Raw genomic sequence first — 12972 nt, forward strand, 5'->3', positions numbered from 1 at the left:
TTTTGAAAGGACCTAAAATAAGCAGGAAATGGACCCAAATTGAGCCAAAAGCAAAACAAAAAACTCAGAAATGACCATAAAAACAATAGGAAATGATTCTGTACATAGATATGTAATTGTACTATTGTTTTGATATTGCATTTTGCTAATGGAAAAAAAGACCCAAGAAATGAGAAGTGAAGCAAAATAAACAAGAAGTGATCTATGAATGCTTCAAATTTACAAGAAAGTGACCCTAAATCACCAGGAATTCATTCATTATTTTCCTATTAACATTTTACTGATTTAGAAATGTATTTTTGACAAATAATATACAAAGTACAATATTGACAAATAAAATATTGGCATTATGTAGTAATCATCAAGTTAAATTTAACAAACGACCATAAAATAGTCACTTCCCCTTGAGAGGGTTAAACATTGACTATTTCATGTTTTGTGTACAAATGGGCCTCCAAGTTTTACTTTTATTTAACTCATTGGCTGCCATTGACGGCACTAGAGGTCCAATCCAATTTGACTCCCACCCAAATTGGATAGGACGTCTACAACCGTCAATGGCGTTGAAATATAATTCTTCACGTCTGCTCGGTCACTTTGCAGCTCCCGTTTACAGCGGTGACAACTGTCTTTTTAGCTCCAGGTGTGTGAGTGACCCACTTATTCAGCCCACAGAAGAAGGGAGCGCGACACGCGACATTCGTCTTTCCCACTGGCCTCAAACGCATCTTTCTGCCCTTCCTGTCGCTATAGTAACTGTCGCCAACCATCAGTTCACCTATGTTTTCTCTTTTAGTGCATCGCCACCTACAAATGTTCTGATGTGTCGTTTCCTCGGGGTCTGTGGGGGGAGAATTAAGCCAAAGTGAAGGAACCATAGTCTCTTGAAAGTTTTGAAAGTTGTTTCGAATAAATAAAAAATAAAAAATACATGTTTTTTTCCCTTTGTCATAGATTTGAATTGGTCTATATGTCTAATTGTGTCTGTGTAATTTATTTATTTATTCCTGAACATTTTTTTAATATTGTTATTTATTTAATAGTAAAATTCATTAAATTTAAGGCAGCCTGGTGAAAGAATCTTTCGTGTGTCGCCCTCATAGTTCTGGGGTCCTGGGTTCGAATCCATGGTAGGCTGGTTGAACAATTAAATTTTTTTTAGACTGTATTCCTTTACTTTGTTTGTTTGTTTTTTGCGTGTACTCTATTATCTTCGATATCACTTTTTTATAGCCAATTACACAACATAATTACGGGGTTATCGATTCTTTAAATTATTCAAAAGTGACATCTTTATTTAAAATAATCGACAAACACATTTGCTTTCCGCAGGTGTGTTGATGACAGGCTTGAAGGAGAAGGGAAATCACGAGTGAGTTATTCCCAAAAACTTTTAATCGGAACATTTGTCTCTATACTAATCTCACTTAAAGATGTAGAATAGCAAATTTAGGTACAAATGTTACTTCATGAAGTTCCAAGACGAAAGATGGAAGAGGAAAATGTTATTCAAAACTTGCCAAGAAGCCACATTTTTAAGGTAAAAAAATATAAATTCACAACATGTATCAATAATCAATAGATAAATGTAAATAGATAAATGTGATTGCAACGTAACATTTGGAACAGGAGTAGGCTGAACAGATTTTTAATTTTGGGGTTCTAAATAATAAATGTATCATCTCACAAATATGAATCAACCATCCCAAAAGATGTGCGTTATAATACACAACTAAAGACGCTTTTTTCGTAGGTTTAAAAACCAAGATGTTCATGATTGTGGCGTTTATTAGCTTTCGCAACAACTATGCTTAACTAATATACTTCCTGTCTTCTAAAGTCAAACTTCTAAAGCGTGTCGCCGTCTAGTGGTAGAAAGTGTAATTACGCGCATTAGAAGAAACGATACGTACTTAAAAATACACTAATCGCATAAGTAAAATTTGGATGTAATACTGAATGAATATTGAAGTTGTTTAGAGAAATATTTTTCTTGTCTACCTTTCAGCCTTCCATTTGTTCTAATTTCAGAAAAGAACAAAATGCAAAACAGGCCTATTTTTATGTACTATTTTTGTTTTTACCTGAATAAACAAGCCAGGAAATTCATCCTCCTCTTCCTGATTGATAATGGTTAAAAAAACAAACAGAAAATGAGCCTTTATGTTCTTCCATTAAATGTCTATTTAACACAAGGAAACAAACTAGTACCTTTTCTCAGATTCACATTAATAATATTATGTTAGGCTGACTGATATTGAACCTGTTTCTTGTTTTTATTTATATTTTTTAGTTGACACAAAAAAAAAAACATTTAGACCGGTTTAAGACCCCCGATCTAACAAGTGAAGCCAAAAAGTATAGTCCTCGTACTATGAGGTGGATATCAAATAGCTGGGTGAGGGAGATATGCGGTTGGCTCAGTGAACGTAATAGCTAAAATAGTCGGTGTCTTTGTCGCAGAGCTGGGCTCCGCGATCGGGCGGCGGCGAGTTCTCCGTGCTGGACGTGTAGGGCGACAACCTCCTCCTCTTGAGGTCGCCCTGGCCGCCCTCAAACTGGGCTGAGTTCACCGAGTCTCGCGACTTGACCGACGGCGCCTCCAGCCAGTCCCCCGTGCCGTCTTTACCCTTATCGGCCGGCGGGATGGGTTCTAAAAGTCTGGCGTGGCCCGGCGACGAGGACAGCGGGCGGAACCAGGCCAGCCCCGCCGCCGGCTTGGCGGACAGATACTGAGACGGGGCCCGGGTGGCGGTCCACCCGGTCGGGGTGGACACGCTGGTGGAGGCGAAGGGGTGCTCGGGGTAGTAGCTGAGCGCCGGGTGGGCCGGGTGCGCTGGGCTCTGCAGGGGGAAGGGCTTGTAGAAAGCGTTGTTGAAGTCGCCCTCGAAGGACGACGCGAAGTCCAGGCGGTTGGGGGCGACGGCCTGCTGGGAGGGGAGGTACCAGTGGGGGCCCGGGCTGGACGGGGCGTCCTTGTGCTGCTGGGCGCCCGCCATTGTCACTTCCCGGCCGTAGAAGCGGCTCTGGGGCAGCGGGCCCACGTAGGACTCCGACAGGTAGCTGGAGGCGTAGCAGCCCCCCGGGAGGAGAGGCTGGCTCTCCGTGGGGGAGGGGGTGAGGCGTTCGGGGTCGGGCGGCGCGTACAGACTAAGCGCAGGAGGAAGAAGGGCAAGGGGGATGTTTGAAAAGGTGTTACTTCCTGCATAGAAACCTCAAGCATCTCTCAAGTAGCTCTTCAAAAAGCCACTTGAGTACACACAAATATGACTAATATTTTCGAGCCTTTTTTGGCCACGCCTCTAAATGATGCGGCAATACCATTTTTCTAAAAGTATTTCATATATAGTTAAGTTAGTTTAATACAAATGTTACTAAAAAGGTATTTTTAAATGGCATTATTTTGAAATGTTTTTTGTATTTTCTCTAAATTTATTCCTTTTACAGGGTACTCCTTTCACTGATTGGTCGCGCAAGACGTCCAATCCATTTTGAGGGAGGCTTGCAACCAATGACTATGCTTCAGTAGAAGTGAAAGTTTCTGAGGTGAGAGTTTATTCGTAGCTGACAGACTTCCATTGATGGCGCAAGATGTTCCATCCAGTTTGAAAATGGATTTGGTCATCTAGCGTCATCTAATGGCATCTAAAAGGTTAACATGACATAGTTTTATTTTTGCTTTAAATTTGACATTTTTCTTTTTAAAGTAAAAACCAATACAGGGAAATTATTACTTATGATCTTTTGTAACGGTTGACATCAAATTTAAAAAGATATTTTAGACATTTTAAGCACTTTTCTCATTTTTTTATGATAAAAATGTTTAAGCAACCATTAAAAAAGAAAACAATAAGAGAACAAGTTTCTAGTTAAATGAGTAAATAATGAAAATAAAAACATGAAAAATGAGCATTCACAGCCCATTTATGATGAATAAATTAGACTTCTATCTTTGCCAATGTTTCCTAAAAACACATATTATAAAAACAATCTCATTAAGTTTTGGAGTGCCCACTTGTATTGCAAAAATTAATATTGTAGCCTTAATGAACCAACATCGATTAATCTATTGGGTATAGTTACTTTTTTTGTTTTAATTACGACTGTACAATTAATTATCATGAAAAATAACATTATGCTACATCCTGCTCGTATTTAAATATTATACGGGTCTGAAAATTGTAACTTTGACCGTAAAAATACGTGTATGTACCAAAACATCACCACGTCTTTGTTGCGCTATCTTGTTTGCAACATGTCTTGTCTGTTTGACCACAATGAAAGCAAGAATCTTATCTCATATTTCATCTTGTCTTTTTTTTCTCTTTCTTTGCTTATCCTGTTTTGCCAGATGCACCACTTTTTAGCACGTCATCACAAAACGGAGCTATATGTCATTTTGAGTATTCTATGAATCTCAAGATTCTAAATAACCCGATTCAAATATTAGGAAAAGTACGAGAAAAAAATAGAATAGTAAAAATAATGGCTATGATTGAAAATACACGGTGTATGTAGACTATTCGTATTTATGGTAAATATTGGGTGTACTCACGTGTCGTAACTGTCGCGGAAACCTTTGGCAAAAGGGTTGTGGTCGATTTTTAATTGGGTGATCTAGGAGGGGAAAAATATATTGTTTCAAATGATTGTTTTCAGATTGCATACCTGTCAACCTCTGCCGATAACTGCCCTTATAAATGATTATGATTCCCCTTACAAACCCCAAAAAAACCTTACAAACACCGTACGACTCGTACGGTGTTTGTAAGGTTTTTTGGGGGTTTGTAAGGGGAATCATAATCATTTATAAGGGCAGTTATCGGCAGAGGTTGACAGGTATGAGATTGTAATACGTGATGAGTTCCAACTCACGTCGGCGTTCTGGTAGGCCGTGACGGCGATGAACTGCGTCTCGGGGAAGACGAAGGTTTGCGCTTTGGACGCGTGGAAGGTATCCTCCACGCCGTCCTCTTTTACTTCCACCACGTGAAGACGTGGCTGGTACTTGTGGAGCGATTGTAGCACAATCATCTGCAAAAATGTAAAGAATAAAATAAAATTAGGCCAGCGTTTTTGAGAAAAAAATATTCAATTGATCTATTTACCAAGAAATTTTCAAATTTCAACTCTCCCAATATATTTGGTAATCTATTTGTCTTTTTAAAACTGGTATAACATGTACAGTAAATTGTAATTTACATCTGAATTAAATTCCACTAGTCCATTAGTTTTTCACAATAATTAGAAAACTGAGGGAATTCATAAATTCATCTCATATCAATTTTGGGAAACTTTATTTGGTACATATATAATAGTCCATTTTAAATAGTGCTTATGGTAAAAAAAGGGCCTTGTATTCAGCCTATTTCAAAATTAAATTATATATTTATCAATACTGTGATGTTATTAAAAAGTAAGGCTACTGATGTTTTAAAATTGCATATCATGAATGTGAACCCTTATCAAAATGAAAATAAACAAAAATCAAGTCATGCTGTATTTACATTTTTATAGAAATATTTAAATCAATTTCCTGCTTAAGATGTTTGAAACTTCAAAATCAATTTTGCATCCAACTTGGAAACTAAAAATGCATACCTAGGTAAGCATATTTAAAAATACATACATCCATTTTTTGTAAGTATCAAACAAAAATCAACCCATCATAGATGGCAGAAAAAAATAATAATAGAAACCCTTTTGTTCTACATTGAACTACCAAATATTATTTGCTTTGTTATTATTATTTTAATATTATTTGTATTAAATAACAACTCTTTTTAGGGCCATTGATGATGGTAAACGGCAATCATGCCAAGTAGTTTGTCACTAGATGACCAAACAAAACCTTTAACAAAACAAATGGCTGAGTGTTAAGACCTACCGTATGCATGCATGTACATCTATGTGTATGTATGTATATATGTGCTTATATATATGTATGTGTATGTATGTATGTATGTATATACTGTATTTTCACGACTATAAGGCGCACCACATTATAAGGCGCACCCTCAATGAATGACACATTTTTTTTTCCATATATAAAGCACACTGGATTATAAGGCGCCCTGTCTATTTTGGAGAAAATTTAAGACTTTGAAGTGCGCCTTATAGTCGTGAAAATACAGTATATATATATGTGTATGTACACGAATGAGTATATGTATATGTATTTCAGCAACACGCTTATTTATTTATATATTTATTCATGTATTTATTTATTAATTAACTTACTTATTACCTATCTACTTATGTCTAAAATGCCTTTCCTATATCTGCATTCTCACCCTCTTGCTACTGTGACAACGAAATTTCCCGAATAGGGGGTGAATAAAGTTATCCAATCCAATCCAAATCCATTTGAACTGGGAAAAGGAATGTTTGTCGATTTGCTGCCAACCCTCCCACATCTATTAGATTGGACGTCCATCTGTCCATGGCAGTCAATGAGTCAAATACGAGATAAAACAAAATTTGTTCATCACTAGTAGACATCGATCCATTGGAAGCGCCATCAAGATAGTTATTATTCAGCCTCTAATTAAAATGAAAAGTCAAATCGTGTCAAGCGGTTTGGTTACCTGTGCCAGATTGTTTGTCCCGCCCTTGTTATTGGTCAACTTGAGCTTGCTGAAGGACACTTCCTGCCTCATCCAGTGGGCGCCCGTGTTGGGAGAGTCGGGGTGCACGTACATCCTGTTTCCTGCGACAATCGCGACATGACGCCACGTTGGAGAAAACTCTAGCGATTCGGACAGCGTACCTGGCATGTTCCCCTCCGCTTTGCCGCACTGCACCCATTTTCCGCCCTGGTAGCGCCAGTGGTGCTGGTCGGCCAGAACCACGTCCACGTACACGTTGTAGTGGGCCGACGGATCTAGTGAGCTGATGTTGAAGCTCAAGAAAGGAAACATCCTCCTGGCCAAAACACACATAGGCACGTGTGACTTTCCCGCGTGTCGACAGCGCGGTTTAGCCGAACCTGAAAAGCGCTTATGCAAATGAATGTAATTGTTCCTCCGGGCGCTTTGCTGGCGTCGGAACTGGTGAGCTGTGTAAAGGCGGGAAAACGTTTGCAGCGGGTCAACGGGGCACCTGAGGGGCGACCGTTTTAGAGTCATGATGCGTTAGCGTTGGGCTAATACGTAGGAGTTGAAGCTGTGCTTATTAATAAGCTTGGATATTGGGAAAAAAAATTACTACTCAAGATAAGGCAGTGTTTCGCAAACATTTTTGAGCCGCGAGGGCAAAATTCTTAAGGCACATCATTGGAAAATACATATTTAAAATTCTGTTATCTGTAGTGTTTTAGCAACAGGAATCAAAGAAACACAAAAACTAAGAATTATTTCACTAACTTTTCACACCGACCTTACGTCGGCAAAAAGTCTGCGTAATATTAAAATGGTGTTTTATTGTTCGTCATATTTTAACCAATCAATCAAAAGCCTTTATTGTCATCATACACAGCTGCGTATAACAAAATTGGTGGCGCTACTCCAAGCTTTTCAAAGTGTGTTTTCCCAGTTAAAAAAAACATAAATAGTAGTATAAAAGTATAAAAAGTCACATCCCGGCTATGGTGAATTCTAAAATATTGCACAGTCTAAGATATTGCATATTGTTATTGCACACCCCGAAGTTATTGCACAGAAGGGATTGTGTGTCGTGCTACCGCAAGTTCAGAGTCCTGATGGCTGTGGGGAAAAAACTGTCCTTAAGTCGATTTGTCCGTGCTTTTTGAGACCTGTAGCGTCTGCCAGAGGGCAGCAGGTTGTGACCAGGGTGGTTTTCAATTTCAATTTTCATTCCGTAATATTTCAATTTTTCTCTGGGAATATTACAATGTATGACTTGTTGGCAGGTCATTTCCAGCTGCACACCTGGCTCAAGGCACAACGGTACCCCGATGTCAACACATTGGCTCCTGTTGGTATCCTGTGGTTCTTGACGCTAACGCTAAATGTCGGCGCATCCGTCGGAAGTGGCGGCGAAGAGATCGGAGAAAGACGGATATTTGGAAAGGAGACCAACGTTGAGGAAGCGGACGTCGGGTGGAGGGGGAAAGGAGTCTTCCGCCCCGCCGCACCCGTTGATGCGTATGGACGGGAACTCGGCTCGGCTTCTCGTCACCGCGCCGGCTCGCCTGATCGGTTGTGACCGAGGCGAGCCGGTCGGCAGCTGCCGCCACCTGCCGACATGCGACTCTTAAACAGGTGAGATTCTTTTTTCTAAGACCCCCAAAAATCCTAAATTGTATAATATACCTACATTTGAGAGTTTATTTAGTCTATTCTGTACAGCCAAAGTTAAAGCTTGAACTTAAATATTTTGAGTTAAAACTTTAACTGGTGACAAAACACAATGCATCCCATAATCGACAACTTATTGATCAACCGATTGGATTATCACACAATGTGTTATTCTTAATTGTTTAATTGTGATATTGTTGACCTGCTAATCGACCAATTTTTATATTTCTAAACTTCCTATTCTCTATTTTTCTTCATTTTTTATTTACATGTATTAAATGAAGAAGGGAAAAACAATCTACTCTAATTCCCAATTTCAACAAAAATATATTTTAAAAAGAAGCAAAATGCTTTAAAAATAACAAATCTACTACTTTAAAAATGATTATTTTGTAAAATTCGTAATCTTTGAAGCATATTTACTTTGGCAACCCGATTAAAACAATCTGGCCATGTTTTTTTGTTGACTTAAATGTTAATTTTTAAAATGAGTAGAGGAAAATCCCCTTTTTTTTTCTATTGCAAATTTTACTTTCATTTTTCCCTACTTTGAGTTTATCATTTTATATTTTTACGGTTTGTACTTAAATCATATTTGCTTTAAATTAAGCGAAGATTCAATGATGCACGCTTTATTAACCATGCAATTAAAAAAAAAAATACTGGACTTCAATTTAAGAAAGCATTTGTTTTGCTCTACGACGAAGCGCTCGTTTCTGTGAAGACGAGGGACTTACGGGAAGTGACTGTCAAAACATGGTCACACTTCTGCTTATTTTTTTACGGGAGAAAAATAGAAGACTTCCTAATATTCAAATGATTTCTTTTCATGATGAGTGTCATTTCGAGTATGACCACCAAGGTCTCAAAATAGAAGACACCCACTTCAATTTCCCCACTTTTCAACCGAAACTCAAGTGGGCAGACACCTAACACCTAAGAGTCATGATTTATCTTTTTATGACAGGAAAAAAAATATATATATAAATGTTTCATCATCATGTTCTATGATGTCATCAGAATTGCTGCTGTCATTCGCTGCTATAGAACCCTAATTTAACTTTTAAAAAATTGTACGTTGTTCAATGGGGATTAAGGGTTAGTGTAACTCAATTTTTTCACAATTAATCATCAAATTAAGTTTTTTAACGCCCACTGCCAATGACAGATTTTGAAGGATCATGGTAGCCCAACACTTGAGAAGTACTTTGACGACCAATTAATTGTTCATTACCGTGGTTTATCACCAATTCCTTTAAATCCTATTATTTGAACTTCATTAACAGTAATTAAGAAAATATACAATATCATTTACAACCCATTTAAATGCAAAATAAATGTTAACCAGTGATTTGGTGTGAACTCTTACCACACTAGACTAAAAAAGTGCTCCAAAACAAAGTGTAAAAAGTATGTAAACCACCGGTGATATACGTGTGAATGTCCAATAGCGACATCCTATGGTCAATATATGAACAGACCTGTCCCAGCTTTCTGCCATTGCACTGAAATGTATTGCTTTGTGAATACTCAGTGTGTCAAGACTGTATGAGTAAGACTTGTTTAGGTCATCTTAACAATAGTAAAACTTAATAGTCATGATTTCAAAAATATAGTGGGCTCTTAGTGTGCCTGTTAAAATTACTAACACTAACGCAAAATTGGGATATCCCGATTGCATATTTTTGCATGCGAGTTGAGTCCGAGTCGCCTGATTATTAGATCACAAATGTATTAAAGAGGGCAAAATAGCACATCTAAATAAGTTGTTCCCTAATTTGAACAAAGCGGTCCTACATTAAAGCCATATAAAAAAGGTTTATTAGCGAAAACATTTTTTTTTTAAACCAATGGTCCGGCACAGAATAAGGTAGCGAACAAATTACATTGAAGTATTTTAAAATAATTGCAAAGTTTGTTTCACTAGTGTAAATATAAATATATATATATAGTACAGGACTGTACATGTATTTTATTATTTAACGACTGACTGGACCCACCACCAGAGTTTTTATAGTGTGGTAAATCCTAATGCTGGAGACATTTAAAACGTTATATTTATACATTTATATGTTTGATTGAGAATTCTTGCAGCGAGTACTCGTTGCTAGCCGTCCAAGTCAAAATTAATTTGGATGTTGGGTGGCATCAATGGCAGCCAATGAGTCCGCTTATTAAACACTGTAGACTGCCATGTAAGTATGGCATGCAGAATTGTTTCACCCAAAAAAATATGCTGGTTCTTTTATATATTTTGACCATTCATTATGGACTCACAGATGAAATGGAGATTTTCTTTTTTCCTTTTTAAATCTTTTTTATATTTGAGCATCCAAGTTGAGCTGAAAAGCCTCAAAGCAGCTTCAAAGGTGCTTCACCTTGTGAAGAGCTGCATGTGAACTTTCAATCTCTGGAGACTTTTTCAAGTCCATACGTTTGAATCAGTCATACTTCCAACATGAGTGGAGTCTGTCAAAGGCAAAATGTAGAATATGAAAACATGATTTTCATTTTTTTTTACTCCTCCGAAATCTTGAGGTTGTCTTAAATGGTATCTTGTCATCTTTTCCGTAAATGTATTTGCTGCTGAAAACATTTTTTCTTGTTCACACTTGATGTTGTGAGGTTTGCGGCTTTTATTTGAGTATGTCATCTCATGTAGTTTCCAGTCCTAAAGCAAAATTTCATTAGCGTTTTCTTTGATATTTTTTGTTGTTAATATTTTGTGAGACTTTTTAGAATATGAACAATATCATTAAAGTAAGTAAGTAAGTTACAATGGTGGAAAAAACACTTCTAAAGAAATGAATTGGAGCTTCTTTCAATAAAATAAAATCTCATTTTGGATTTTATGAAATTGAATGATTCATAAGGAACAAGTCATCGATATGAAATTAATTTGGAGGTCTGATGGCAACTTCAATTTGAATTCTATTAAAGTTGAAAACTTGCAATACAAGAAAGAACATCTTAAATGTGAAGAATAACAAATATTCCTACACAATATAATCATTTTTTTTTAATTTTGAGCTTATTTTAGCCATGTTTTTACCTTTAATAGTATTGAACATCAAAGAGATTTATCATAACTTTGAAATTGTAAACTACAATCAAATATGCGCACTTCAATACTGTTCATTTTTAACACTGAAAGTATAATTTATTAAGATTATACATTTAGTTTTATTGTTTTGAATCAAATTTTAAAAAATGCTTAAGAAATAAAATTGCAATTCTTTTTCTCCCACGTTTTACTAATATTTAATTTTACTTATGCTTTAAAAAATCTATATAACTGAAACATTTTGGTCATATAGGCCACTTTTGTACTATAACAAGAGTTAATATAGTGTTACATAAAGTATACGTATATATTTGTCCTTGAGGTTTGAAGCTTTTTCACCTTACCAAAAAAGTCAACTCTACCTACAATAATTGTAATAATTAGCATTCCAAACAGTAGGGCAAGTTTACATATTGATAATTATGATCAATTATGGCAAAACTAAATCGATGAAACGCCTTATATCAGGACACCACTTATAATAATCCCTCATCTTTAATATTCTGGTTATGACACTTGTAGAAGATATAAATATACATTTCTGCCCGTCCACATGACACCCGTATGTCTTTTAAAATAATTTACTGTAATAATTTGATCATGGATGGGCTACTATGATGATGTCATAAGGAGAAAACTTTTATTTCAAACGTGCAAACTCACCTGCCGTGCTTGGTGATGATCATCTCGGTATGGAACTTGTGGAACTTGGCCCACAGCGGGTAGTTGTTCAACAGCGCCTGCGTCTTGCCGCACAGCTGCAAGCCGGGCAGCGGGTAGAGGGCCGCCCGCTGGTAACCCACCGCGGCCGCCCCGAAGCCATCCGGCGACGGCGGCGGATACCCCTCCTTCCCCCCCGAGGTCGTCCCCGCCGCCGGGAAGCATCCGTCCGCGTAGCCCGGACGGGCGGCGCTCCCCGGCGGCGAACCGGCGCCCGCGTAGGGGCAGCCGCCGTAAAAACGAGCCGGCTGCGCGGCTCCGAAGCCGCCCAGCGCCTGCTCCGAGTGGTACTGCAGGGTGAGGGCGTCCTGGCCGCCCGCGAGGTGGTCCGGGTAGTAGAAACGCGCGTCCTGGAGAGCCGTCTTGAGCTCGGCCGGGTCCTTGGCTACCCCGCCGCCGCCGCCGCCACCACCGCCGCCGCCGCCTCCTCCCCCTCCTCCCCGGTGGAGGTGTCCGTTCACCTCGGGGGTCTTGTGCGCCTCGCTGGCGCCTGTCAACATGCTGAGGTAGAGGTTGCCACCCGTGCCGCCCATTTGCAGCCCCCGACACAGTCATAAGTCTCGCGTCGGCATCCAAAACTTTTGGCTGGAGAACCCTCCGATACTCAGCGAGTGTTTGACTGCTTTCCCTCGTGCAAAGTCGCGTGTGTTATGTTTTCCTTTTTTGTGCGCCCTCTTTTTTTCTCTGGGGGGTGTGTCCACGCGCAAAACATGCACTCATTCCATGTGCCAATTGATAGCGCTCTTCTATGTAATTTCCTCTTTTATTTTGGTGGGTACTTGTCTTTTTAGTGCCCACCTTGGCTGTCAACACTTGTATGGAATTTGCCTAACTTTACACCAGAGTTTGGGACCTTTTTTTGACAGAAAGAGCTATAAACAATTCCTATTTTGAAATTTTATTCCTTGAGAGCCATACTCTGAATTTAAA

General features: G+C 38.6%; 1 protein-coding gene and 1 long non-coding RNA gene across 4 annotated transcripts in view; one reads left to right on the forward strand and one right to left on the reverse strand.

Moving 5' to 3' along the window:
- The first annotated feature begins 1347 nt into the window (after nucleotides 1-1347).
- The window catches only part of LOC144092676 (uncharacterized), a 52222-nt gene continuing 40597 nt past the window's right edge, over nucleotides 1348-12972 (forward strand). For 2 of the 3 annotated variants that reach the window (XR_013306124.1, XR_013306123.1), the window contains exons 1-3: nucleotides 1348-1540; nucleotides 3448-3546; nucleotides 7871-8222. This is a non-coding gene — a long non-coding RNA (uncharacterized LOC144092676). The remainder of the gene's footprint in view (nucleotides 1541-3447; nucleotides 3547-7870; nucleotides 8223-12972) is intronic. The other variant, XR_013306125.1, reaches the window with a different exon arrangement.
- Nucleotides 1384-12670, reverse strand: tbx21 (T-box transcription factor 21). Its single transcript, XM_077625684.1, has 6 exons — nucleotides 11986-12670; nucleotides 6770-6924; nucleotides 6588-6709; nucleotides 4876-5034; nucleotides 4556-4617; nucleotides 1384-3150 (listed from the first exon to the last, which is right to left on the reverse strand). Exons 1-6 carry the CDS (start codon nucleotides 12573-12575, stop codon nucleotides 2421-2423), a joined length of 1818 nt encoding a protein of 605 aa, XP_077481810.1. The 5' UTR covers nucleotides 12576-12670; the 3' UTR covers nucleotides 1384-2420.

This window comes from Stigmatopora argus, chromosome 18 (assembly GCF_051989625.1).
Source record: "Stigmatopora argus isolate UIUO_Sarg chromosome 18, RoL_Sarg_1.0, whole genome shotgun sequence".
Lineage (NCBI taxonomy): Eukaryota > Metazoa > Chordata > Actinopteri > Syngnathiformes > Syngnathidae > Stigmatopora > Stigmatopora argus.